Source organism: Salmo salar, chromosome ssa17 (assembly GCF_905237065.1).
Source record: "Salmo salar chromosome ssa17, Ssal_v3.1, whole genome shotgun sequence".
NCBI lineage: Eukaryota > Metazoa > Chordata > Actinopteri > Salmoniformes > Salmonidae > Salmo > Salmo salar.
In genome coordinates this window covers 22,584,760-22,611,882 of record NC_059458.1, presented here as the reverse complement: position 1 = coordinate 22,611,882, position 27,123 = coordinate 22,584,760, and the positions used below count along the sequence as shown (strand labels likewise).

The 27,123-nt window shown below is 45.8% G+C and overlaps 1 protein-coding gene across 2 annotated transcripts; it reads right to left on the bottom strand.

Moving 5' to 3' along the window:
- Positions 1 to 1,984: 1,984 nt before the first annotated feature.
- On the bottom strand, positions 1,985 to 25,261 carry LOC106575516 (probable ubiquitin carboxyl-terminal hydrolase FAF-X). Of its 2 annotated transcripts, none has more exons than XM_045699039.1 (42): positions 25,026 to 25,261; positions 21,509 to 21,772; positions 20,730 to 20,967; positions 20,506 to 20,618; positions 20,144 to 20,362; positions 19,903 to 20,018; positions 19,581 to 19,832; positions 19,073 to 19,211; positions 18,667 to 18,819; positions 18,129 to 18,440; positions 17,801 to 17,937; positions 17,432 to 17,656; positions 17,161 to 17,274; positions 16,737 to 16,965; positions 16,225 to 16,532; positions 15,851 to 16,091; positions 15,518 to 15,667; positions 15,304 to 15,424; positions 15,009 to 15,139; positions 14,627 to 14,905; positions 14,270 to 14,395; positions 14,020 to 14,178; positions 13,723 to 13,889; positions 13,335 to 13,443; positions 12,962 to 13,108; positions 12,673 to 12,819; positions 12,328 to 12,535; positions 11,445 to 11,665; positions 10,997 to 11,193; positions 10,674 to 10,847; positions 9,626 to 9,767; positions 9,282 to 9,485; positions 8,644 to 9,105; positions 8,232 to 8,500; positions 7,893 to 8,118; positions 6,082 to 6,211; positions 5,803 to 5,988; positions 5,361 to 5,581; positions 5,035 to 5,280; positions 4,625 to 4,846; positions 4,422 to 4,523; positions 1,985 to 4,327 (listed from the first exon to the last, which is right to left on the bottom strand). In XM_045699039.1, exons 2-42 carry the CDS (start codon positions 21,605 to 21,607, stop codon positions 4,166 to 4,168), a joined length of 7,803 nt encoding a protein of 2,600 aa, XP_045554995.1. In that variant the 5' UTR covers positions 21,608 to 21,772; positions 25,026 to 25,261; the 3' UTR covers positions 1,985 to 4,165. The 2 variants fall into 2 exon arrangements, with proteins under 2 accessions (XP_045554995.1, XP_045554996.1); XM_045699040.1 differs by having other exon boundaries at positions 4,634 to 4,846.
- Positions 25,262 to 27,123: the final 1,862 nt, after the last annotated feature.

Below are 27,123 nucleotides of genomic sequence, written 5' to 3'. Positions count from 1 at the left end.
CCTTCATGCTTCACGGTGGGAACTACACATGCGGACCAAAGGACAGATTTCCACCGGTCTAATGTCCACTGCTCATGTTTCTTGGCCCAAGCAAGTCTCTTCTTCTTATTGGTGTCCTTTAGTAGTAGTTTCTTGGCAGCAATTAGACCATGAAGGCCTGATTCATGCAGTCTCCTCTGAACAGTTGATGTTGAGATGTGTCTGTTACTTGAACTCTGTGAAGCATTTATTTGGACTGCAATTTCTGAGGCTGGTAACTCTATTGAACTTATCCTCTGCAGCAGAGGTAACTCTGGGTCTTCCTTTACTGTGGCGTTCCTCATGAGAGACAGTTTCATCATAGTGCTTGAAGCATCATAGTGCTTCATCATAGTGCACTTGAAGAAACTTTAAAAGTTCTTGAAATGTTCCGTATTGACTGACTTTCATGTCTTAAAGAAATGATGGACTGTCATTTCTCTTCGCTAATTTGAGCTGTTCTTGCCATAATATGGACTTGGTCATTTACCAAATTGGGCTATCTTCTGTATACCCCCCTACCTTGTCACAACACAACTGATTGGCTCAAACGGATTAAGAAGGAAAGAAATTCCACAAATAAACTTTTAACAAAAGTTTATGTTCAGGCTGTATCACATCCGGCCGTGATTGGGAGTCCCATAGGGCGGCACACAATTGGTCGTCATTGTAACTAAGAATTTGTTCATAATCGACTTGCCTAGTTAAATAAAGGTTAAATATATTTTTAAACAAAGGCACACCAGTTAATTGAAATGCATTCCAGGTGACTACCTCGTGAAGCTGGTTGAGAGAAAGAATGTGCAAAGCTGTCATCAAGGCAAAGGGTGGCTATTTGAAGAATCTCAAATATAAAATGTATTCTGATTTGTTTAACACTTTTACTACATGATTCCATGTGTTATTTCATAGTTTTGATGTCTTCATTATTATTCTAAAATGTAGAAAATAGTCAAAATAAAAACCCTGAAATGAGTAGGTGTGTTATATTTGTTAATCCATTTTTAAAGTAAGCCTTTTAATCAATCACCAACCTACTATTTTTGTAGTATTCCCGTTGTTAATCCAGGTGTTTCACATTAGCTGCCTGAAGGCTACTGTACTGACACTCCTTGTTATGTGAATGCATGGTCCCAAAATGTAGGTGTCCTGAAGTCTCTGCCAGGAGTTCTGGACTTCTATGGCACAGGAGGTAGTGTGCATGGTGGATGCATCGAAAACATTACGGTCCCTGGCTCGAGGTTTTCCTGGCTGCATTGGTTTTAGTCAGATAGGCCTGAACACTGGTGCTGATAATTCTATAGTCATGACTTTGACTGGGCAAGGAACTTTGACTGTGTCATATTAGGTAGAGATCGAGGAATGGATGACAGCAGTAAAGTCTCATTATGTCAACACCACATCCCCTTTCTAACAGTCCTTGGGAGAATCTCAATTGCAACTCCTCGCCTCCTCAAAAACAATTGGAGGAGAAGGTCAGAGTGGAGGGATATCTGGCTTTCTCGTCCAATGACTTTAGAGGAGGCGGTGAGGAGAAAGGAAGCGAGGTGTACGCAATTGAGAATCTCCCCTTGACATTCCTCCTGCGGGTGAGAATGAGCTAGAATAAACAGTGCCTGCTGAGAGAATAGATGCCAGATATTGTTGCTTCAAAAGCAGATCTCGTGTCAGTTTTCACCTACTGAAGGAGGATAGGGCTGGGGTAAAGTTGGCTGACTGTGGACCGGCTCTTCCCTTCAGAGCGTCTGCTCAAAGTGGGGTTTATAAGCTGTGTTGTAAAGCTTGTCTGTTCGGTTCGTTAGATTAACTTTGTATTTGTCAAAGGGGGCAAAAGAAAGGTTACTCAATAATATATAGTAATTTCCTCTCCCTTGACTCCTCCCCTTTATCCATGCCAAACTAAAAAAAAAAAAAAAAAAGACAGGTGAAAGAAAAATTGTAGGTTCCTCCTTGCATACAGGGCATAATAATTCAAAAGACCATTTATTTGTCCTTTTCTTAAAGTATAATTTTACAGTGTGTTGTGTTTGTAGAGTGCTCCAAGGCAGATGGGGGGGGTAACAACCATCCATGCATGTTTCACAAACAAAATAAAAACTTTAGAATTATTCAAACAAAATAAGAAGGCAGATCTGATCCTGAAATAACACTTTACACAAAGAAAATGCCAAAATAAACCACAAAAAACATCTGTAAGACCTTGCAGTCTAAAAAGATAATGGAAGAAGTGAGAGAAGAGATGACCTGTAGTGCTTTAGGGCAGGGCCTGGAAGGATGACATCAGTCCATACAGCATTCTAACCACACCCCCTCATTAGGTTCTAATCTAGAACCATCCACAGTCTTGTCCTCTCAGGAGGTTCCTGGGTTGCCCCTTTTTTCTCCCCAGTATGCTTTTTGTTTGGGGGAGGGGGGGACCAGTTCCCTCCTCACTTTGCTCTTCCACAGCTTGTCTGTATAGGCCACAGTTTTAGCAGACATTTTGTGTCTAATCCATTGCAGTTTCAACCCAGTCCTTTGGGGCAATGCAATTTACTGTTGGCAAATACACTCAACGAGATATTGTTTCGTCACTGTCACGTTGTATGTCTTGATGATTTTTTGTTGTTGTTGTTGCGTGCATTAGGTATTTACAATGTACCATAGATGAAATATGAAACCGCTACAATGTAAAGATTGCATTTTCCATGTATTCTTGGTAGTGGGCACACTGCTGTACAGACAAAAACAACAACTTCGAAGTGTGAACTGGAGCTCCGGAATTCAAAATCACACCATGGCCAAAACTACTGTTAGCAAAAACAGTTTGGTGCAGTTAATAACAAAGTACTTAAAAAAAAAGAATTGGACCAAAAAGTTCCTCTTCAATTACTTTCTACTTCCTTTCAAATCAGCAAAAACATCTAGGAAATTCAAATAAAATAGCCTACGATTCTTCATATCAAGGACTTCTTTTTTTGCAGGGATTTTGCTAATTTCAGACAATTCTCCCAGTAAAACAAAAAAGAATTTACAACAAACCACACATTCATGTTACCAACTGAAACACAGCCATCTACCTTCGTTGCAGATAGAATCCTAAAAGAACAATCAGAAACGCTGGGCGAGTCAGTTAGCTTGTTTACCAGCAGTTACTGTAGATCATGACCCTGCTTTAGAATGCTTCATCTGTTATTCTCAACAGACAGACATTTGTAAGACTGTAGCTGTGTTCAAGTAGGACGAAAAGTGGAAGGGAAAAAAGTAAGAAAACCGAGAAGCAGAGAGTTCTTTTCACTTCAAGTGAGCAGAGATTAAACAAGCCTTCACCCACCCTGCCATTGTCAACTGGTGCACACAGGGTGATACTGGTTTTAATTCTTTATTCAACATGTCCTCACTGCGAGAGATACGTTTGAAACCTACTATAGTATAGTGGTGGAACAGATGACTGCATCAACCAAGACCCGGTCAGCCAATGAAAGGCCAAACCTCACCTCCATGCATTGACTACAAAGCAGAGAAAATGAGAGAAAAGCTTATTCTTCTCCCCATTTGATTTGACATTGGTCTTCCTTTTCAGTTTTGAAGTCACATACTAGTGGCCAATCCAGGACAGCCTTGCTGCATCATTGCTGTAGGTTGGGATGGAGGTCGAGGGAAAGAAGGTTTAAACGATTCCAAAACATTAACATACTATGTACCCCTTCCCGTCACCATTTTGTTTCACTTCCTGTACACACATCATTGTCTTTCATCTCAAAGTTTCTCAAAAACACTGTACACACAACCCTGCAGACGGGTGTTTTTTTCCTCTGTCAGCAGTGACCTGTCTCTATGGGGCAGAGAGAAAGAGAAGGTCGAGACTCTTCCCGCTCAACGTTCTAGAAGTCATAGAAATCCAATTCTACGATAGAAACAGAGACACTTGAAGAGCTTAATTGGCCTGATCCAGAGGGCAGGAGTCAAGGATCAGAGGTGACAAAGAGGACGCTGTTCCTCCTGGAGAAAAGAGAGCGCTCCGGCCTGGGTCTAGTCTTAAATCGACTGTTTGATCAACCAATCAATAAACTGGGTGTCTTGAAGGTATTGAGTGATATTAATGTGCAAAGAGATTTGGTGAGGTGAGTTGCAGGTTAAGGGGGTTGGTTGCCCTCGTGTCATGTTGTTACTCTTTTGCCGTCTGGACAGCGGGCGGGGGCGCCACGGGCCCCACCTCCTCTGTGGTGCTCTCCCAGCTCTCCTGTGCTCTCTGTGGGGGCCGCTGGGGCGTGTTCATGTGCTGGGCAGCCGGACCCGTATAGGGCTGGGCATGGGGGTGGTTGTTCTGCTGCAGAGAGACATGGAAACAGGGAGAAAGACGTGTCAGCATTCAATATGAGCATTGTGTAAATTCTGGAGCAGTGCCATACAGTGTGTGTTACCTGCTGAAACTGTGTGGCAGGAGCAGGGTTATGGGGGTACAGCGCTGTGTCCTCGGGAGGGGAGGAGTCGTGATCCTCTGTTGCCTCCTGATCATCTGGCTCCTGAAAGAAATACAGACAATGGAATCAGCCAAGGAGAGCTCTGTTACATTACCACACACACACCGACAAAACATGCAAACACCCTTCCCACGTGCACACACCTTCCGTACCTCCTCGGGGCAAAGTTCGCAGGCCTTGGCCAGGGTCATGCGTGCGGAATGCGAGCGCTCCAGGAAGTACCCGTTGGAGGTCTCGTTGCTCTGGACGGGAGGAGACCAGTTGTTGTAGGTGTACTGGGGGTTCCCTGTGTAGGGCCTCCTCTCCAGCTCGTCCCCCAGCCACTCCACCGCCCACGTCCACTTACGCTTCAGGTCCCCGTTACTCTGGGAGCACAACAGAGAGAGAGACAGTTCTAATGTTAACACAGTTCTATTCCTGATACACACCATTCAAGATATCCAGACACAAACATACTGTACATATCTGAAACACCAAAATGACTGATCTGGTAGGCAGAGAGGAGAGAGAGGTGACTACCATATCGTATCTAATCTACTACTGTCATGTTTACCTGTAGTATCTGGTAGGCCACAGTACAGTTGCTGAACAGGGCCACCATGCACTTGATACACTGGTAGGCCCGTTTCTGGTAGTGGTTCTTAGAGCGCTGAATGGTGTCAAACAGGCCGTCCCTGTCGTCTGGTATACCCTTCAACACGTTGTGGATCCTGTGGGTCTGCCAGGAATCCTCTATCAGCAGTATCTGCAGCAGCAGGTCCAGGTAAGGCCTCAGCTCGTACGTGTAAGAGTACGCCACCTAGGGGTCGAGACAGGTAGACGGGTGAGGGAAACGAAAACGCTGTGCGTGAGTGAGAGTCATCAGTGTTAACCCCTTACCTGCCAGAGCAGCTCAGACAGCACGGTAGAGGAGAACTGGGGGTTTTCCCAGCAGCTGAAGCGCAGCAGCTTGACCGTCTCCTCAGAGTTGCTGCAGTCCTCGATGATCTTCTTCACATAGCTGGTCCTAACGAAGAGGATCTCTGACACCAGCTGTTGCAGGGGCATGATGGGGGTGGTCAGGTTGGCGTCTCCGTACGGGTTGGCCAGGGCCGGGTTACCTAGAGGACAGTGAGATACATTTATATCTATTCGCTTTATTCTAAGAATGCAAATAAGAGTAAAGAAACAGGAGCGAGAGAGAGAATGACAGACAGTGAACCCGAGAGAGAGAATGGAACCATTAGAGAACGAATGAAACACAGAGATAGAGAGAAGGAGAGAGAAAGAAAGGAGAGCAGAAGAGACAGCAACCACAAGGCGGTGACAGAGTGAAACATACCATTGATGGAGGACTGCATGCGTGTTGAGACATCACAGCAGCGCAGTAGCTGGGAGACCACAGCGTAGAGCTTGGTCAGTTCTGCATACTGGTACTTTATGGGAGGGCCAGGCCCCTCGTCTAGAGCCACCAGCATGAAGGTAGCAGGGACACTCAGCTTCAACAACTGGGTCTTCTCTGCCAGTCCTGGGGAGAGAGGGAGGAAGAGCAACCATGTTTTATTCCAGCAAGAAACAAACCAAAAGCGTTTCTCCTGCACACACACACACGTTGTCTTACCCAGGTTGGCGTACATGACGAAGAGGTTGAAGTACTGCTGCAGGTGTCGGCCGTGCTCCGACACCTCTCTCCTGAGCAGGTTCAACACAGCCCTCAACAGGTGATCACTCAGACTCAGGTTATCACAGCCCTGATGCAGGAGGTCAAAGGTTACAGGTCATTTTTTTATTTTATTAACCCATGCACCCCCCCGTCAGACAAATATATTTAAAACATTTTTGCAGCTTTTCTGCTACATATGTACATACATTTAGCATCCATGGGACTTTTATATAAAGCAGTCACATAATAATACATTACCAACCATAAACTCTTTAATCCCGCCCCTCAGCCACTCTCAGCCCATCCCACCTATCACCATAGACCATCCTCATTTGGTTTTAATATGCCATATATTTTTGAATTGTGCTGTGATGTTTTACATAATTTTTAACCTTTCTAAAACGTATTGTATCCACAGATTGTGAGCTAAAGATGAAAACCTTTCCTACGAGTATTATATTATTTAGTGACTACGGCTTTCCAAATTGCCCAACACTGCTATTTGTAAGGTTAATTCTAATTGCGCGTTATGATTTTTTAACCATTCCTTGAACCTGTGACCAGAAACAAGCTACATTGGGGCAATTCCAGAATAAATGATCTATTGACTCTGTTGTATGCCCCATATATATAGCGTTCTGTTGGTGGCAAGAAATTAATAATTTAAATTGAAAAACAGTAAGTGTTGAATCAAGTGTCGTTTTTTGTACCATGGAATCGGTACATCAAAAATCTCTTTCCATTTATTTACATCCTGTATGGCGCAGCTGTCAACATTTTTGTCCTCAAATGAAACTGGTATATTTCTCTATTTATGCCAGTTCCTTTCAGTCAATTTGTATCTTTAATATATGGCATGCAAACAAGTTCCCTACCTTCTCCACTCGCCTCCTCCATTTTTGTGGTAGTGCTGCAATCAGTTGGTTGTAAATTTGGATTGAGCAGATATTCTCATATATTTTCGATAGCCGCATATGTGACATAACTCTTCCGATTCTAATCATAATATCATTAATAAATATAATACCATTTTCTTTTAATTTTTACATAAAGAATGTTTTTAAATAATCAGTATATTTGAGTTTAACCATAACATTTGTTCTATCTTTTCTGGAGGATAAAGCTGAAATTGTAACCAGCTTTGTATGCCTTGTTTAACAAAGGACAATACTTCAAACAACATTTCATTTTCAATTCATAAAAAAATGAGAATTTGTAATCTGAATAAAAGCAAAAAGTCAATTTTTTAACAAAGGATGAGCCTTAATCAACTGGAGAACCATTTTGGGTTTAAGTATAACTTATGTATAAGTGAAGCTTTTACTGAGAGGTTTAAAGCGTTAATATTTAATCATTTTAGCCCCCAAAAGTGATATTCATTATATAAATAGGTACGTTTCATTTTGTCTGGCTTAGCATTCCAAATAAAATTAAATATTTTTTGCTCATATGATTTTTTTAAACGAGTCGTCTGGAGTAGGCAGTGCCATTAGTAAGTAAGTAAACCGTGATAGGACCAAAGAGTTAATCAATGTGATTTTTCCATAAATAGACAAGTATTTACCTCTACGTGGTTGCAGAATCTTATCTATTTTTGCTAACTTTCTATTGAAATTGATTGTGGTAAGTTCATTTATATTTTTTGAGATGTGAATACCAAGTATGGTCATTAGTATTACATCACACCACACACACACCTTCTCTACTCTTTCCCTCCATCTCTCACTCCCCCTTTATCTCCCTCCCTCCCCCCTTTTCTCCCTCCGTACCTGTGTGGACCCCTCAGGGGAGCTGGCGGGGGCGGGGCATGGCCCGTCCGCCAGGGAGAAGTGGGCGATGAAGACGATGAGTTTGGCGAAGGCCCCCCGGACCTCAGCACTGGGACACTCCAGCAGGTACTCAGAGAAGCGCGTGGGGTACGCAAACAGAACATTGTGGGCAAACCAGCAGCGGACGTTCTTACTGTGGCGTAGCAGGATGCAAAGGGCGTCATACCTGAGAGAGAGGGAGAGTAGACCGAAAGAGGGACGAGGGAAAGAGAGTTACAAGGCTGTCTTGCAATATAAAGAAAGCACACATTTTCTCCCTCTCACAGACAACCCACTCACCAGTCACCGGCGGGCCCCCGGACTACTTTCTTGGTGTGGAACCCGGTGCTGAAGAGGAACCTAGCTGCTAGCTGGATGCTGATCATGGCTATCTCCTCTGCCTCTGGCAGCAGGTGGTCCTGACCTGGGGGAGGGTTGAGGTAGACGCTGTTGCAGGTCAGCAGCTTCTTGACGAACTGGAAGTACTCCAAGCTGTACTGCATGCGGCTGTGCATGAACTGGACGTTCTGCTTCCTCACACTGCATTCAATGGCCCCCGGCATCGTCACCTGGGAGAGGAGGGGGAATTCATTAGTACGGTTATGAGCATTACATCATTATACACAGACTCATTCACACCCACAGGTTCTCGCCTCTGCACTTTAACACACACACACACACACACACACACACACAGAGTCCGGATCCCCACCTGTCGTGGTGTAGTGGGAGACACAGTCAGCTCTGAGATGCACCTGGCCAGCTCTCCGTCTGCCTCCACTGCGGCCCCTCCCCCTGCCGCATCCATCCTCTCATAGAACAGGATGTAGGCGTTCCACCATCTCTTCTGCCTCCTGTAGGACATCTTCTTCATCATGTGGTCAAACACCTCTCCCATGTACTCCCCCCCGAAGCACTGGCTCTTCATCTCCTCGTCGTCGTCCATCTTGCACTCTGTCACGTCGCCGTCGTCAAACTTGTACCAGCTCTCCTTCTGCCCGCTGTCGGCGCTACCGCCGGCACCGCTACCGCCGGCACCGCCGTCTCGCTGGCTGATATAGGAGTAGTAGTGGCCGCCGCTGGCCTGGCCCGAATGCACCAGCACCCCCACCAGGCGGTACTTAGAACTGCAGCCTGGTGGGTCGGGTTCCGATGGTTCGTTCTGCATGATCATCTGAGAGGGAAAGGAGGAGGGAGTAGAGAATGTTTGGACTAATGATGAATCGACTAATGATGAGTTTCCTTGCCAATGCTGCTTCTGTTTACTCTTTCGGGGTTCAGGCCATGGCTTCTGTTTAGAACTTTGTGAAACATTTATAGAGCTCTAATACACAAATCAAAGTCATCTACCTGGCTCTCCGGGTTTCCGTCGTCTCCCTCCAGCTTGGCCACCCCGGCCACAGTGTAGGGCTCCATGTCCAGCTCCCTGGGGAACTCAAAGTAGTCGTTGAACTTGATGGCACACTCCCTCTCCCAGTCGTAGTCAAACCTCTTCAGCTGGATGGCCAGCACTGGAGGAAGCTTCTTTATCAGCAGACGCTTCACCGTGTCCACCTGTAGTGGATAAAACAAAACAGTAAGAAATGTCATCCTAAAGTATCTATCCATATCGACACTGCTATTTTGCAATGGAATGAAAACAAAGGACTGAGTAGTCAACCGGAATGATGAAGGACAGGAGAAGAGTGAGGTACCTTCTTGTTACACTTCTCACAGTGGTATGCGTTGGCTCCCTCCAGCAGGTCTCCTTTGACATACTGCTCCATAGAGTCCAGCAGGTTCTGGTGGTTCCTGATGTCCACGTTCAACGTGGTGAATGACTCCTCACACTCATACCTGGGAACAAGATGGTGGAACAGTTTCCCTTATTATATTTCATGCCTGTGATAGGGTAACTGAACTATGTGGTGCCATTTTGTGTCACTAACCACATTTCTGAGATTAGTCATACCGTATATATACACACACACACATAAAAATGTAAAAAATTATCACGACAGCTAGTTTCAGTACAATTTTATAAATGGCGATACAGATGATTTGTTCGCTCAACGTGGTGGGATCTTTGTTAAAAATGGATTATGCGAGAAATGGCGGTGGAAATGCTTTTATGCGCAAAGATTTATATAATAATCATCATACGGAAGTAAACTTGGAGCCATGCGATGACAGTGTGGGTCCTCCCACTACGGTTCAGGAAACCATGCAGTTTACTAGGCTACAGATTAAAAGTGATGAGCTTGACGCTCCTTTCCAATAAATAACGTGGGTCTTATTCTGGTGACATGATGATCAATACATGACTGCTGTTTGACAAATAAATAAAAACTTATCTCTCTTATCCAGAATAATGTCATCATGTAGACTAGCCTACCCACACTGACTCAGAGCTGTTAGCTAGAGCGCAAATGTCAAGACCAGAGTAGGCACATTGTCTACTTAACACAACAGTTTTTGTGACAAAACTATCAGTAGTTTAAAAAGCGATGGAAACATATTGAACTTTAGATTTTTATTCGGTACATGAGAAGTTATGCGGAAAAGTACATTTTGTGTGCACTACGTCATCACACACTAATTTGATCCAAAACAAGTCCATTTGGTAGAAATACACCACTGGTGGGAAAATGCACATATTTTCTTTATGCGGGTTTTAGAATATTCGCATTAAAAAAAATCTGGAGGATGAGGGGTCGTTCATTTGGTTCCTCCAGTGTTAGTAAATGGATGAAAATCACTCACCTGTGTGGGCAGTCACGGCAGATTTTCTGGTCGGCAAAGGAGCCTCCCAGCACCTTGCTGAGCATGGAGGGGTGGCCCATGGCCTTCAGAGCCTCGTCCAGACTGTCCACTAAAGAGTTGAAGAACTCCAGGGCATCATGCTGCTCTCGCAGATTCACCGGCTCACCCCATAACCTACAGGAGAGAGATCGATAGAGATAGCTCTTAGTCTCCCAAGACCGTTTGTGTTAAAATTACTTTAAAAATAAACAGCTTGTAATCTGCATTTAACTACATTCCTTGACATTACATTGTTTTACCTCAGCCTGCTATCGCTAGCTCACCTGAACTGTTTCCAGAAGCCTCGGGGTACGTAGTACTGCAGTCGGGAGGAGGCCAGGTGACCAAAGATGACCTGTAGGTGGCGTAGCACCCCGATGTTGTACTCCTTCCTGTCCTCCGACTTACTCAGCGAGGGCTTGTCGTCAAACTGGTGTTGGTAGGCGAACACCTCGTCCCGCGCCGTTCCGTCGGCATTAGTCTGAGGAGGGAAAGTAACAATCCCCCGGACTGATTATTTAAGTTCAAAATCTACATCTTGGTTCCTCTACACAACATCCGTAAACACTCGGTAATATGAGGGATTTCATTTCCCTAGTCCCTTAGCTCTATACCAAGGGATGGGGCTGCCATAAAAAGCATCTCAGATTGTAGCTTTAAGCAAGTCATTTTGCAATTATTCAATCTGAAGAGTGAATACAGTTTCGATTGATTCCCAGTCAGTCCAGTCACCTCGTTCTCCTGCTTCTCGTCCCCGGACAGTTCATCGTCCACGTCAGTGCCGGTGCCCTCCACGGCCAGGACGCCGTTACGGATGGGCGGGATCATGTAGAGCTGCTGGATGACCGAGTTCATGTAGCAGGTGGCCCCCGCGTTCTTCAGCCCCACAAAGCCTTTGGTGGGCCGTGGCCCCACTGGGGGGAGGTATTCCCACTCTGTCAGAGCCTCACAACCTGAGAGACAGGGAGGTGTTCAACGTTTATCCATTCCACATATATGACCAACACAACAATGAATATCAGAAAAACATTTATAATTCATTGAGGAGAGGTACAATTTACCAGTATAGATAGAGGAATATGTGAGAAAAATAATCATTAGGAATTTCAGATTAAGTGACTATGTAGTACATGTCTGTGAGTGTATAGTTGGTGTACCTAGGTAGTACATATCTATGAGTGTATAGTTGGGTGTACCTAGGTAGTACATATCTGTGAGTGTATAGTTGGTGTACCTAGGTAGTACATATCTATGAGTGTATTGTTGGTGTACCTAGGTAGTACATATCTATGAGTGTATAGTTGGTGTACCTAGGTAGTACATATCAGTGAGTGTATAGTTGGTGTACCTAGGTAGTACATATCAGTGAGTGTATAGTTGGTGTACCTAGGTAGTACATATCAGTGAGTGTATAGTTGGGTGTACCTAGGTAGTACATATCTATGAGTGTATAGTTGGTGTACCTAGGTAGTACATATCTATGAGTGTATAGTTGGTGTACCTAGGTAGTACATATCTATGAGTGTATAGTTGGTGTACCTAGGTAGTACATATCTATGAGTGTATAGTTGGTGTACCTAGGTAGTACATATCTATGAGTGTATAGTTGGTGTACCTAGGTAGTACATATCAGTGAGTGTATCAACGATCTGCTTGAGGTTCCGGACACAGCCAACCGGCAGAGCGACCAGCAACTCGAAGCCGGCGTTGATGGAGGCGGGGCTGCTACAGACAGGGATGGCCTGCTCCGTAGGGAACTCCCCACTCTTCATGTACTGCAGGTACACGTTAGACGCCGGGAAGATGAAGTCATCTATCAACTCCTGGAGAAAGAGTGGGGTGAATTAGCAGAATGGACATTCCCATTCAAAGCATCATCCTATGGTGGTTTGTCCTGTGACTATATTGAGGGGACTATTTGGCAAACATACTGGATTTCATAAACATCATAATGACCCACCTTTATGAGGTTGGCCCCGCCCTTCTCACAGCCAATGTAGTACTTCTTCTCTGGTGTCTGGAAGGCCAGCAGCTCCTTGGTGACCCCCAGGTGACCTTCTAGAATGGTCTCCTCCACCCCCGTCTCTCCTGTCCGCTTCACCTCATCCTAATGGTAAAAACACCAAACTGCCATTTAGAGGTAATATTTATGAGAGATATGAAAGCCCATATTAGGTCTTCTCTACAACTACACCATATTAAACTGCATTTCATTTTATAACAATGAAAAGACTTCTCTTGTCCAATACCCTGATCTTCTTGAGCCAGTCGATCTCGTTGTTGAGCAGCGCCTCAGCGTTGGGCAGGTTGATGTTGCTGTTGTAGGCGTAGTTCAGCAGGTGCCTCAGCAGCGTAAAGTAGTCCCCTGCGTGCTTCGCCCTCTCCTTTGCCGTGCTCTGGAGGAGAGAGGAAGGATATGTGTTACAACAACAAAGGGTCCCAATGGAGTGGGGTGAAGCGTTTCAGTGTGTTACATTTCCTCCTCTAATGATGAAGGCTGGGATTGAGAGATGGTAAACTGATCCTAGGTCTGTCCTTAAGGGCAACTTCTACCCAGAGCTGAAGAGTGACTATTGTGTCAGTAGGGGAGAGCGAAGAGATGGGAGATGGAAGGATACTCACCCCTAAGACGGTGAAGAGGAGGGTGATGAAGAAGAGGAGGGGTCTGTGTCCCATACAGCACCTAGTGGCCATGAGGAAGAACTGCTCCTGAGCCATCTGACGAACTGACCTGGGGACAGACAGGAAGATGACAACAGGTTCATTTCGCTGTCAAAAGGTGCTTTTGACGTCGTCTGATGACAGTTTTATATTGGCTTGTTTTTGTGAGATTAAGTTCGAACACCAAGGGGCAGTTTCCCCGACACAGATTAAACCTAGTCCTATACTAAACTCAATGGAGAATCCATTGAAAATGCTTTTCAGTCCAGGATTAGTCTGTGTCCAGGAAATGCCCTGAATGAACGGATCCACAACACAGACATAGATTAACAGCCAGATGCAGACATACTTGCTGTGGCAGTGCAGTAGCAGGTCTATGATGTAAGTCTGCCAGGCCTTCTCCTTACTGAGCGTGTCCAGAGCGGTGGGCAGCAGGGCAAAACACAGGGTCATGATCTCCAGCGCCTCACAGCACACCATCTCATCCTCCCCGTCCGGCTCCTTACCCGCGTTCGTCTGTAGAGGTGAACACACACGGCTGTGAGTTTATAGAAGACACAGAAACTCTCCATACAAACCCCGAGAAGTCTGCAATACACACCTAAAATACCAAGCACACACCTTCATAGTTTAAAAAGGGTTTTACCTTCTCATAGATCTGACTGATCTCTTCATTAGAGCTGAAGACCAGCTGTACCGTGCCACAGCCTGAAGCCCACACGATCTTCTGCACCGCCCGGATTACACAGAGGTCTGGGATGTACTTGGACGCTTGGAAGAAGTTCTGGGAGTTCGGGGGCAGAGACTGCCAAAACATTGAGCAGACGTTTACGGTCTTACTCTTCTTGACTAGCCGTTGTTACCCGGTTGAACGCATGTGTAAGCACTCGTCTCACCTCGTCAGAGATCTGTTGGGCCAGTCGTATGGCCACGTTGCGGAGCATGCACTCAGAGGCGGGGTTGGGGATATTCTGTAGAGCACTCTGGAGGACCAGGGCCTGGTCGTGGGTCGCCTGGTTGATCTGGAGAGGAACAAAAACAGAAGACTGTGGATTAAGAACACCAGTCATATTCAAGCTCATTCAAATGCACAGTGAAGGTATGTTTGGGGTGATCATGGTCTGTCCATTCGGGGTCTGGTTAACAAGGGTCCTGCTACTCTCATTGTTCTGCACTCATCTAAGCTGTAGTAATACAAGGTTTTCCCCGTATTTACAGAGGTAATATAACGGCAACACAATAGCGTTATTTACTGGTGATGCGGGGCTGGTCCCCTCCACTACGGGCTGGCAGGCCTCGGCCACAGCTTTGACGTGTCCGAACCCCACGGCGGTCAGCAGCAGCTTGGCGATCTTCAGGGCATTGAGGTACGCCCCCCGCCGCGTCTCCATGTCGGCCGACGGCAGGAAGTTGTTCCTGGTGAGCATGCTCAGTACGAGCGGGAGGCCGCCGCTCTTCAGGAAGTTGTACTGGAAGTCGCTGGCGTCCTCGCCGAGGGTGCCGCTGGCCGGCATCAGCAACGCATACACCACCTGGGGAATCAATCCAATCAATCGTGGCAGGAGGATGTGAAGAGTGTAAGGGGTAATGAATTGATCACGTAAACCACCACACACAGTGGTGTGTGTTACCAACCTCAGTGAGGTAAAGGACTTGTGAGGGCGAGGGGCCAAAGAAGCAGGAGTCCAGTGTGGGGCTCAGGCTGTTCTCTCCCAGCTTGGCATGATCCAGACAGATAGCACGCAGGTTCTCCACGGTACTGTTGTCTACACACAGCTCAACCAGAACATTAGTCAGTCAGGACAAATCATTTCAAACCACAGTAAGAGAGAGAGAGACGCAGAGGAAGGATGAGAGATGCTGTTTCGGAGCCACAGAAAGACAGCAAGCTATAACGAGAAAGAGAGCGTGAGAGAGAAAGACAGTGTACCTGGAGGCATAAGCTTCATGAGGAGCCTGGCTCCGTCTCTCAGCAGAGGCATGTTGAGGGTACAGCCCAGGTCTGCGACCTGCCACAGGAACGAGATGTAGCGCAGGTGGAGAGACATGATCTACAGAGAGGAAGACGTTACTCAGGAGAAGACGACACATTTTACATTTCTCACGTGAGGAAAGGTGTGTGTGTGTGTGTGTGTGTGTCTTACCACTCCAGGCAGGCAGCCCTCCTCCTCTGGGTTGGGCCCTTCGCTGAAGTGGTTGCCGTGGTTACTGGGCGAGCCAGTGGAGGAGTCCGAGGAGCTGTCAGGACTGGAGGGCACGGTGGCACTCACCTGGGTCAGCTTGGCTGTGATCAACTACACACACACACAAAATATACCGATTTGAACCAAACGCTAACAGATACACTGTGCTTTCATCATCTAATCCTAGTATATTAGTGATTCCAGGAGGGAGTAAAATTGTATTTAAACACATCGAAACTAAGGCCTAATTCAAAACCAGTGTATGGGCCATTGATTACGAAATGACTAGCTCACTGCTTTGTCCTTGAGGTTGAGCTGTCCAATCAACTTCCTGTCATCCGCCGGGTCGACGACCTCCCCGCCAATGAAGAGCTCTATCTTGGTGTGCGTGGCGTTGGCCTTGATGCGTGTGAGGATGCCGCGGCGCACCGAGCCGATGGTGTCATTGGTGTGAGACCAGATGTCCAGGTCATCCACCTGACGACCCTGGTTAGGGAAACGCACGATCAACGTGATGTGCTTCCCCCGGAACGCCCTGAGAGAGAGAAAGGAACAGAGGGATTGGTCAGTCAAAATGTTGTCGCTGAGACTGACAAACTAAGTTGAACCTCGCTTTCACAAGTGTGTGTTGGTGTGAGTCCGTGTGTGAGCGTGCGCCTCTCTCCTACCTGGACATGGGCAGTATGGACCTCTCCTCGTGGTAGTCGCTGTCACACTCGTTGATGTACTCCTTGAGCACAGTGAGCACGCGAACCATGCGAATGGCCTCCTGCCGGGCACAGTTGATGCTGTCCTTGTCCCCGTCCAGGACACACAGCGTGTCGTACGACGCCTTCAGACGGTCAAAACACAACTGGATGAAGTCCTCGTGGATCTCCACCTGGTTGACCTGCAGCTTGGGCCCCAGGTTGGTGTAGATCTCCTTCAGCAGGTCGATGGCTCGGCTGGCGATGTCATCAGTACCCTGGATCACCACCTGGTAGAACAATGCAAAGCTGTTTTGTGCACTCTCCCCCTCCAGGGTTAATCCAGGAACCAGATTGTTGTCTATAAAAGCTTATAACAGCGATAAGAGGAGTTTTAACTCAAATGCCTCCCAAGGTAGTCCAGTCCTTTGAACTCCAGGTTTTACAGTATGTTCAGAAAGTTTTATAACATTGATAAGCTTTTTAACACTCACCCTCCAGAGGTAGTCCAGTCCTATGAGTTCCAGGTCATCCATCATGTAGGCCCTGCGTTTGGCCACCAGTTTGCCCTCGCGGCAGTTGACGGCCTTGAAGAACCTCTCGAAGCACTTCATGCCATTCTCCGTGAGCAGTGACGGGTCCAGCTGCAGAACATTGTTCTCAAAGAAGTCCTTGTTGATGTCCGGGTCCAGGTCTGGCTCATCTCCCATTAGCTTAGAGTACCTAGAGTTGGAAAAGACAGTATGAAGACATTATAAAAGGCTCATACTTGCTTGTAACAAATTATAAAGTATGAACCCAGCAGGCTTTAAGTGAAGTGCTACCAATAACATTTGAGTTGAACTAACCTGGAATAATTAAAAAGGGAAATCATATTTAATATACATCAAAGACTGGTCGAAACAAATGTGTACGTACCATTTGAAGCACGCCTCCCGGTCACACAGGAAGACGGCGCTCTCAGCCAGACACCTCCAGATCTGCTTGGCCTGAGGAGCACATAGCCACAACTGTCCGTCCTTCAACAGGAACCTGGAGAACAAGATGGTTCAAAGCAGTTAGACACTAACAGAGGACTCAGAATGGCCACTTTCATTCCCACAGACTGAGAAATGTCTTGCTGCCCAGAAAAGCAGTCAAGGTTCATTGATTTCATCCCGAGATGCCTGGAGTCAGCCGCCTGCCTTACCTCAGGAAGTTGAGCCTCTCCTGGACCTCCTGAACATGACTGTAGCGACTTCCCACTCTGACCGTCTGAGGGTCAAAGTCTGCATGTTCAGCTTTGGAGAAGGGTCTCATGGTCTCCATGTAGGCAGACAGGTTCTCAGCCACCAGAGTGACCAGGGCATGGTTGTGCTGCAGCTGGTTGATCAGGTCATGACGATAGAACACATGAGGACTCCTCTGGGTCTGACTGTATGGGGAAGAGAGAGGGAGAGGAAAGGGAAGGAGAGAAATGTAATATTTCATCACAAGCTTTGACTCAACGGGAAAAAGAGATGAGACGAGAGCGAGAGAGAAAGGGAGAGAGACACGGAGGTGGAGGGTCTTTCGTTACCTGAGGTTCTGAGGAGCTTCCCCAAACAGGCTGCAGATCTCTCTGATCTGCTTCAGGGCTGGTATGACCCACTTGTCGTTGGTGCGCAGCTCCTCGATGAAGCGGTCTATCCACTGGATCTTCTGGGTGTCTCTGTCCTGTTGGAACACACAGAAGCACAGAGCAGGGTCCTAGTCATTAGGGACCATCGTAGCAAAACATTTTGCAACAGAAAACAAAACAAGAGATTCTCATTTGACAAGTTCAGGTAGAACGTCCCAGTTTCAGTTTGTTTTCTTCCGTTTGGTGCCTAATGAATACAACCCAGTAGCAGTAACTGTAGTTTTACCTGAGAGCAGCTGTAGTCCAGTATCTTGATGTGTGCACTGAGGGCCTGGTCCATGATGTCCACGGGGACGTCGTCACTGTGAGCCAGGTTCCACAGCAGGTTGAGCACCTTGTGGGCCATCACTCCATCCTTATCGTCCTCCGCCAGACGACGGATCAGCTCCAGCAGCTTCTCACGCTGCTTCTTACTCGCATTCGTCCAACTCTCCTTGAAGCAATCAAAGAGATGGTCGAGCTGCTCTGGAGAGAAGTCCCAGGCCAGTTTGGCCAGAAGGTCATGGACGTTCTTCACTATAGCTTCGTGCTTACCAGCCTGACATAGAAACAGACAGAAGACACTTCGGCATGGTTCTAAAAACAACCCCTTCCCCTACCCATTCCTTCTTATAAAGGAAAAGGTCTCTCTTGCAAAATATATATTTTTCACAAATGAGAATAACCTGTATAGGTTCAATGAACAGGAAGTACATTCAAATTCAAGATGGAGCCATCCCCATATTGCTGAGACCCATTTTCCCGTGACACGTTTAATTCAGTACCTGCGCTGCCCAGATGTTGTCCAGGTCCTGCATGGTGAGGGCTTTCTCCTTGATGACGAAGCGGAGTATCTTCTCTAGTTTCTCTACGTACTGAGGCTGGTGGAGGCTGTCCCTCAGCACGATGGACAGGATGTGGTTCTGCTGGATCCACTCCTGAGAGAAAGGGAGAGAAAGTCAAACATCAGGCATAGCAGTTGTAAATGAGAACTTGTTCTCAACTTGCCTACCTGGCTAAATAAAGGTGAAATAAATAAAAATACATTTGCATTCCTGTGGAGAAATCCCATGTCCAATTCCACTGACAGGAATTGAACTGGAATTGACTATTATGCTCTAATGAGCAGTTTAAAAGCTTTATACAAATCCAGTCCATTATCATTCATAAGGAGTAACTGTGGTGACTCACCGCCATGCGTTCTGCCGTCAGCCACTCCTCCTCCTCGGGGTTGCCATGCCGATGCGTGTAGTAGGACACGCTGGAGATGACCTTGTTGACCTCATTCAGAGCGTTCATCTTGCCGTTGAACGAGGAAATCTGCAATAACCTGGGGACCAATCAACAAATTAAAAGCATAACCATCTTATCGAAAAGGAAAATTCCACCCAAAATCTTTTGGTATTTATTTCATTTGTCCCAAAATGTTTTGCACGTTAGAAATATACCAGCTGTACTTTGAAAGTTATACATCTTGAAAAATGTTTTGCATGTCAGAGCAATCAAGTTTGGGACTAAGTCAACAATGGACTAATGAAAGAAATATCAAAACTTAGTTTTTGGGTGGAGTTTTCCCTTAATAATAAAACAGCAGCTGACTGGCCAAAACACTCATCATACGTGGTGCTCAAACCCCAATGTGAACATTTTCATTCTGTACAATAACAACCTAAAAAGAAAAGAACTGAAGGAATCTCACCGTAGGATCATTTTCAACCTAAATATCTCCAAGTTCTTGACGGTCTCCTCCTGACCGGGCACCCTGGAGGACAGGTTCTTCAGGGACTTGATGATCATGGACAGGGCATCGTTCTTGGCCTCGTTCTTGGCCTCCTTCTTCAGCTCCTCGTCCGTCAGGTTCTCCAGGAACTGAGGAACCATCTCGATCACTGGCAGGAAGTACTTCTTCACTGTGTGCAAGGTCAGGAACTCGTAGCACTGGCCGAACGGCCTGGAGGGAAGACATACACGGGTTAGGACACTCACACGTCCCTTACATTGGTCCATCTGCATTAACATACTTGATGAGGGCAGCGATGATCTGTACGTTGAGTGCCTGTCCGCTCATGAAGCGGTCGTGTAGAGTCTGAAACCCGTTCAGTGTGCCAAACTTATTAATCAGGTCCACCAACCAGCCCTGAGAGAGATCGAGAGAGAATAATGAATGACCAATCACTGACGACAGCTTTATTCATGTTGAAAACTTGGATGTACTTTATCAAGCGAGGAATCCTGAGTGAGCGAGGGTGAGTTGGGGCCTACCTTGGGTGAGCGAGGGTCGGGTGAGCGGGCGAAGAGCTCGTCATCGGCCAGCGTGGCCCCGGCGGGGATGGTCTCAGAGGGCCGCGTGCCGTTGTAGATGTGGAACTTGCAGTGGGGGTTGGTGGCTGTGGCCAGTAGCTCCAGTAAGGGGAACCAGTCCTGAGGGAGCTTGGTCACACACAGCTCCACCAGCCGGTGTGTGTTGGTGATGATACACCTCTGGGGAGGGAAGGACAATCAGCTGTAGTTCAAACAGGAAGTGCTAGTGTGCGCGCACACACACACACACACACACACACACACACACACACACACACACACACACACACACACACACACACACACACACACGAGGCCCTTACATGGATCTCAAACTTCCACCCGCTGACAGCCTCGTCTGTGAGGATCTTAGTGAAGGAGATGGTCAGGCCGTCCCTGAAAAACCTCTGGCACGCCTCACACTTCACATCAAGCCCTGCAGAAAGAGGCAACGATTAAAGGCAGAAAACAAAGAGAGATCAATATAAGACAAATGAAAAAGATGTTGTCCTATATGGATGTATATTGTATACGATGATGGACACACCTTTTTTACATAAGTCTATAGCAGCTTCAAGTAGAACTTCTAATTCCCCCTTTGGCAGGACTGGGACTACCCATCGGGGCCTGTTGATCATGTCGTCCAGCTTGGCCAGGTCAGTGTGAGGGAAGGCAGGCTCCTCCTCCTCCAGAGCAGGGGCAGAGTCTCCTTGGCCCTGCTCCTCCTCCGCCGCCGGTGGGCTCACAGGAGACGGCTCCGTGGACGACGGGTTGGGGGACACCATCTGCAACGCGCACACACATTAATACCAAACATACTACAGACGCTGATTAAAAGAGATGAACGCTAGTCGGGAACACACACAGTGGGGAAGGTAGGTAATTAGCCCTGGAACTTCACAGGAAGCCCAAAGTCAAACAAACACAATTCATAGAGCATGAGGGACTAAATTCATTTTTAAAAAAAACATCAGATTATAAATAAAGCTTATTCAATTATGTGACAGTAATTAGACTTACATCAGTGATCCTGTCCACAGCTCAGAAACACTTTTAAATTACAAAGAGCTTCTCTCATTGGAGAGCAGCCAGCTGTGGCCTCAACATCACTCATGCCGTTTCATACTAAAGATGAACTCCTACTACTGTCCTATGCTCCTCATGTGGCGATGGGCCTAAGTAAGTAAGTACGATAGCATATGGCATTGCAGATCGCTCCATATTAGTCAGTGAACTTCACGCAGACATACAGCTGATATGCGGGTAACCTTGTTCACTGATAATTGGGGAACTATCCACAGAGACACACGTCACCCCCTCACTCACCTGGGCCTGTGTGGGTGGGGGCTGGCTCTGAGAATCAGCGGGTGCCTGGCCCTGGCTATCATTGCCCCCCACGGGGGAGCCACGGGTGGTGACCGTCATGATTGACACGGGGCAGATCTTGGCAGTCTTGTCCGCTTTAGGAGGCCCTGGCCTGGGGGGGAATCACTGCCTGCGCCTGGGTAGGGAAGGAGAACCGGAGGCCGGCTGAGAGGGAACGCTCCGGCTGCTGAGGCTCAGGGAGGGTTGCAGAGACCATTGCAGAACCTGTGGGACAGAGACAGGGGGGGAGAGATTTAGAATGGTTGATGTCCCATTTTCCCCATGCATTTGGGACTGAGGCATGTGCATTTCAGCTAATCTGTGTACAATCTAGTGAGCATCACATGGTCAACTTCAGACCACTGTTGAGGTGTAAAAATAGCTGAGAAACAACACAGGTGCATCCAAAGGCCATGATTCCACAGTATGTTTGCAAGACAGGAGTCTTCAACTAAGTAAGACCAATTCAAATGACTCTCGCTCTGCCACTATCTGGGTCTAGACATTAAAATGCTAAATACGCATGCTTGACAACAGGGTGGAATTATTACAGACACACACACACACACTCTAGCCCCAATATCGACAGACAGACAGAACCCCCCCATCATCTCTCCTATTTCCAGTTTAGCTGCAGACAGCACAGGACTATCAACCATACGCCACACTGTCCTATTAATAGTCTCTGTCGAACTGGTTCAGAGATATCTAGACTGTGCAAGACAGTAGACAGCTACTGACAAACTGTTGATTGGTCAGACAGAGCATGACCCTACCCTAACCCTACCCCAACAAACTGCAGCTCCTAGGTGACTCACATCTCACTACAGCAAGACATGCATGAGATATTGAGGTTTCAAGATATCACCTGGCTATATTAGCCAAGCCTAATACAATAACTAAACAAGAACAGGCCATTGTGCGCTTACTGACAAACAATGTATTGCCCAAAATGATTAATAATAGCATATTGGATTGAAAACAGGCCATCTATGCTTGGCTGTCAGTGCCACTGACATAAAGTTGTGGTAGTCCAACAACATGTCCCAGTACTGTAACAGTGTTTCCCAACTCCCATCCTCCAGTATCACCAACAGCACACATTTTTGTTGGAGCCCCAGACAAGCACACCTGATTCAACTTGTCAACTAATCATCAAGCCCTCAATGAGTTGAATCAGGGTTTTTTGTCCAGGGCTACAAGATAAATGTGTGATGTTGGGGGGTACTGGAGGACTGGAGTTGGGAAACACTGCACTATAACATAAGTGAGTTTGTGTAGAATATTGACCTTACACAACAGCAGAGTGCCAAAGCAAAACATCTTAAATCAGTATGAGTCAGGATGGAAGAGATAGCCTTACAACAGGTTTAGGGCCTGAGGCTCCTTCAATCCACTCAAGTGCCTATGAGGTAACATTAAGATTAGGGGCTAGGGTTTCTGGGTAGGAAAGGTCTGTGTGTCTAGCTGTGAGACACTGGAAGTCTTGAGACACATTAAGACAGTCTCCAGCTGAGTTACGATCCTCTGGGCTCAGTTTACAGGTTTATTATTGGCTGTCTTCAGTTTCCCGTCTTCAGATGTATCTGCTTCCATCTAATGGAAGAGGTTAGAATTAGGGAAGGGGAATCTGATCCTAGATCTGTGGTTTGGGCCGACTTCTACCTCAAGCATCATCAGGCAAGCAGGCAGGAGTAGCCTACAGCTGACAGCTACAGTGTGAATGGAAGTTAACAAGCCAATCAGAATCAATGACCCAAGGAGCAAGAATGGTTGAGGAACCAATCAGATGAAAGGAAACCTTGAGTCTTGAGAAAGCACCTGACCGGGCCATAAACCAGGGTTTCTCCAACCCTCTCCTCAGCACCCCGGACGGACATTCCACATTTGTGTTCTAACCATAAACTGGGGGTTGAGAAACTGGTTTTCAGCATGCTGAAAATATAGTAATTCCAGCTGGCACAGCAGCCATGGCAGTGTGTATACACAACTAGTATGCGACAAGTATTCAGGTCATCATGGTCAAGGCTTTGTTCTGCTGACTGGAATAAAACTTGAAGTGAGCATAGCTAGGTCAAGACTGAGGAAACACAGAACTTTCAGGTGGAATTAAGTCATTTGTATCTGGAAATGCACAGAGTAAGTATATTACCAGGCCTAAAAATATATTTACAATGCCTTGCTTGCAAATAACAAATCTAATCTTTGTCAATAGATCCAATGCCAGCCCCCACCTTGGCTAGTCTCAAAAACGACACTAGGCAGAGGCAACTTGGGTCGGCTTTTCAAGACTACCCTTGGCTACACCTTCAGTTTCCGTTTTGGGAGACAGTCTGATGCAGACAGACATGTCAAGACATTCGGACATTTCTTGTGACAGCCGTTGGTTTACAAGGAGCTTGGCACAAAGGAAAACATTATGCAACGACAAATGAAAAGGTTGCTTGCATGATGTGTGTGAATAAAAATGTACATGGTCCTAGGCTTGCTAATCATTCTTGTCACGATCCGCTATCCTCACCAGAACCTCTTTCTGTGAGGACACGTCATTGACTAACATTGTGCAGCTAACTAATTAAATCAAGTTATTTGGGGAATGGAGTATAAGGAAAACTTGATTTAGTTACAGCAAACAACTCAATCTCAATAAGTGTCACTGTCACATTGTATGATGTATTCTAGATATGAGAGACCGCTAACTAGCCAGCATCAGCCAACAACTATCTAACGTAGCTAACTACACTTGCTATATTGCGTAGCATTAGCCAAATATTTCAAACAATGCGCAAATAACCAGCCTGCAAACACTGCCTGGAACACGGTTAATTAATGTGAAAAATAACTTATTTATTACAACAGGAGTCTGGACGATAACTAATGCATAACGTTAGACAAGGCCCGTAACGTTAGCTAGCTACTGACAAGCATTGTAAGGGCCTCCTCCTTACTCAACATCGGTAGTAGCGCTAACGTGCTAGCTAGTTAACGTTAGCTAATGGCGCTGCCTCCACTGCCGCCGGGGCCACAACAATCAACAGTCTGTGTGCATTGGTAGGTTGTTGATCAAACACCAGCCAATATCTGTCAACACCACTATTCCAAGAAGTTAGCCAACATCTTGTCTGGTTGAGACTGACCTTGAACTAGCTATGTGGAAACCGTTATATTTCAAAATCCAAACAATTAACAGGTTGGTATGGGAAACGTCAGCCATTTTGCCACAGACAAAAATAATAGCTAACTTAACTAGCCAACGTTACATACAGAAACAAACCGGCATTTCAGCATTCATTCTGTCGATGTCAGGCACCTTGCTTACTATTACTCTCTCCTCTTTATCCAATGAAAAGCATATGTGTAACGTTACACCTTGTAGCTAGACAGCTATAACGTTTCATTGTTAATGATTACTCAGAAATGTTATCTAGCTATACTAGCCAGTTAGCACCATTGTTGCTAGCTACCCAATGTTACTTACCCCAAAATTTGATGCAACTTCCTTGAGTTGACTTATCCTGTCTATAAATCTTTCTATTCTGGGTTTCGCTAAGTGTCAACGTGTGTTACATAATATTTTCATGCATGCATCCAGATCTGCTAATATGATCTCTCTTCCTTGCTTATTTTTTTGTCTGCACTTGGGTGTTTTTCCTGCGTCACCATCAACCCCCCCTGTACTGTAGTCTAGCACAGTTTTTCCAGCCAGTCCGTGGTAAGGCGCAGCTGACGGAGGGCGTGTTCGAGAGGATCAAAACCGTCATGTACCATGGGTAAATTGTGACTTGCTGAGTGATCTACAAATAATAATGAGCAGTTATTTACGATGTAATGTTCCTTGTAGATCAGTCAGTCGGTAGTCGCCTGCACTGTCAGCGCCAATGTCGAACAAGCCCATTAAGGTAACGTTTTACAATTAATGTGATAGTTCACTTCACATTTAGTTTGTCAAAAAGGTGCCTTCAGAAAGTATTCACACCCCTTGACTTTTCCCAAATTTTGTTGTGTTACAGCCTGAATTTAAAATGTATTCAATTGAGATTTTGTGTCACTGGCATACACACAATACCCAATAATGTCCACGTGGAATTATGTTTTTAGAAATTTCTACAAATTAATACAATTTAAAAGCTGAAATGTCTTGAGTTAATAAGTATTCAACATCTTTGTTATGGCAAGCCTAAATAATTTCAGGAGTAAAAATGTGCTTAACAAGTCACATAATAACTTGGATGGACTTACTCTGTGTGTAATAATATTGTTTAACATGATTTTTAAGACACTGCATCTCAGTGCTAGAGGTGTCACTACAGACACTGGTGTAGGCCATCATTGTAAATAAGAATTTGTTCTTAACTGACTTGCCTAGTTAAATAAAACATACAATTATCTGTTAGGTCCCTCAGTCAAGCATTGAATTTTAAACACAGATTCAACCACAAAGACCAGGGAAGTTTTCCTATGCCTCGCAAAGAAGGGCACCTGGCCACTCTTCATCTATCAGCGAAGATCTGTGGACCGACCAAGGTCCACTGTCAGCCAGGAGCCTGTGTCCATGACATCAAGTCCCTCCTGCCCACGGTTCTGGCCAACTACTCCAATGTTGACACCCTCGTCACTCACGTAGGTTTTTAACGACCTTTGTTTTAAGCGATCTGAGGAACTGAGTGAGGACTACAAAATGTTTAAACACCCTCGCTAGAACAGGGAATAGATTAATTATCTCTGGCCCCCTCCCGTGCTACTAAAGGGTTTCGGAACGTTTCAGTTTACTCTTTGCCCTGAATGAGTACATGAAGAAACTTTGCAATGACAGGAATATCTCTTTTTTTCCAGTAACATCGCAAACTGTTTTGGTAATGTTCCAGTTCTCCCTGTCAGAATAAGCAACAGAGGACTTGGAAATCATATCAACTCCTGCAGAAAAGGCACTATGGTTATTGTGAGTAACCTAATTGATGTTCCTTTAACTCCACCTTCTAATGAGTTTATTCAAACTGTTATCTCCTACCATTCTGATAAAACGTGGTTGTAATGTTAATAATTTGGTTTTTATTTCATTGGTCACCTCGGGGCAGATGGCATTGAATATGGCGCTTTTAATTGTTAGAGCAATCACAAGTAAAACCTTTCTTGTGAATGACCTAATTACTGAGCGTAAAGTTGATTGCATGTTACTCACTGAAACATGGCTGTCATCAGACTGTAGTGCTGCTCTTATTGAAGTCTCCCCCCGGACGACAGCTTTTCATGCTCTATCAGAAAAGGGAAAAGTGGAGGGGGGACAGACTCTATTTTCAGTAATGCTCTCAGCTGTAAGGACTTTTCGTTTTGCGACTTTGGTTTTTTTGAGCATCATGCTATACTGTTTAAATGTCAGCCACCAGTGCTGGCCATAAGACTCAATAGGCCACCAAAGCACTGCCCCACTTTCTTTACTGATTTATCTGAACTATTGTCTCTTGGTCTTGAGAACTATGATAAAATCATAGTGTTGGGCGATTTTAATATTCATGTTGACAAAGAGAGGCCATTCAATTTATTCATCTTTTAAGCTCTATGGACTTTATCCAACATGT

Coding starts and splice junctions, on each gene's coding strand:
- LOC106575516 (XM_045699039.1), bottom strand. CDS start 21,607: ATGACGGTCACCACCCGTGGCTCCCCCGTGGGGGGCAATGATAGCCAG. Junction 9,106..9,281: donor ACGGAAACCCGGAGAGCCAG/GTAGATGACTTT, acceptor TTTCCCTCTCAG/ATGATCATGCAGAACGAACC. Junction 5,281..5,360: donor TGTCTGAGCTGCTCTGGCAG/GTAAGGGGTTAA, acceptor CTCGACCCCTAG/GTGGCGTACTCTTACACGTA.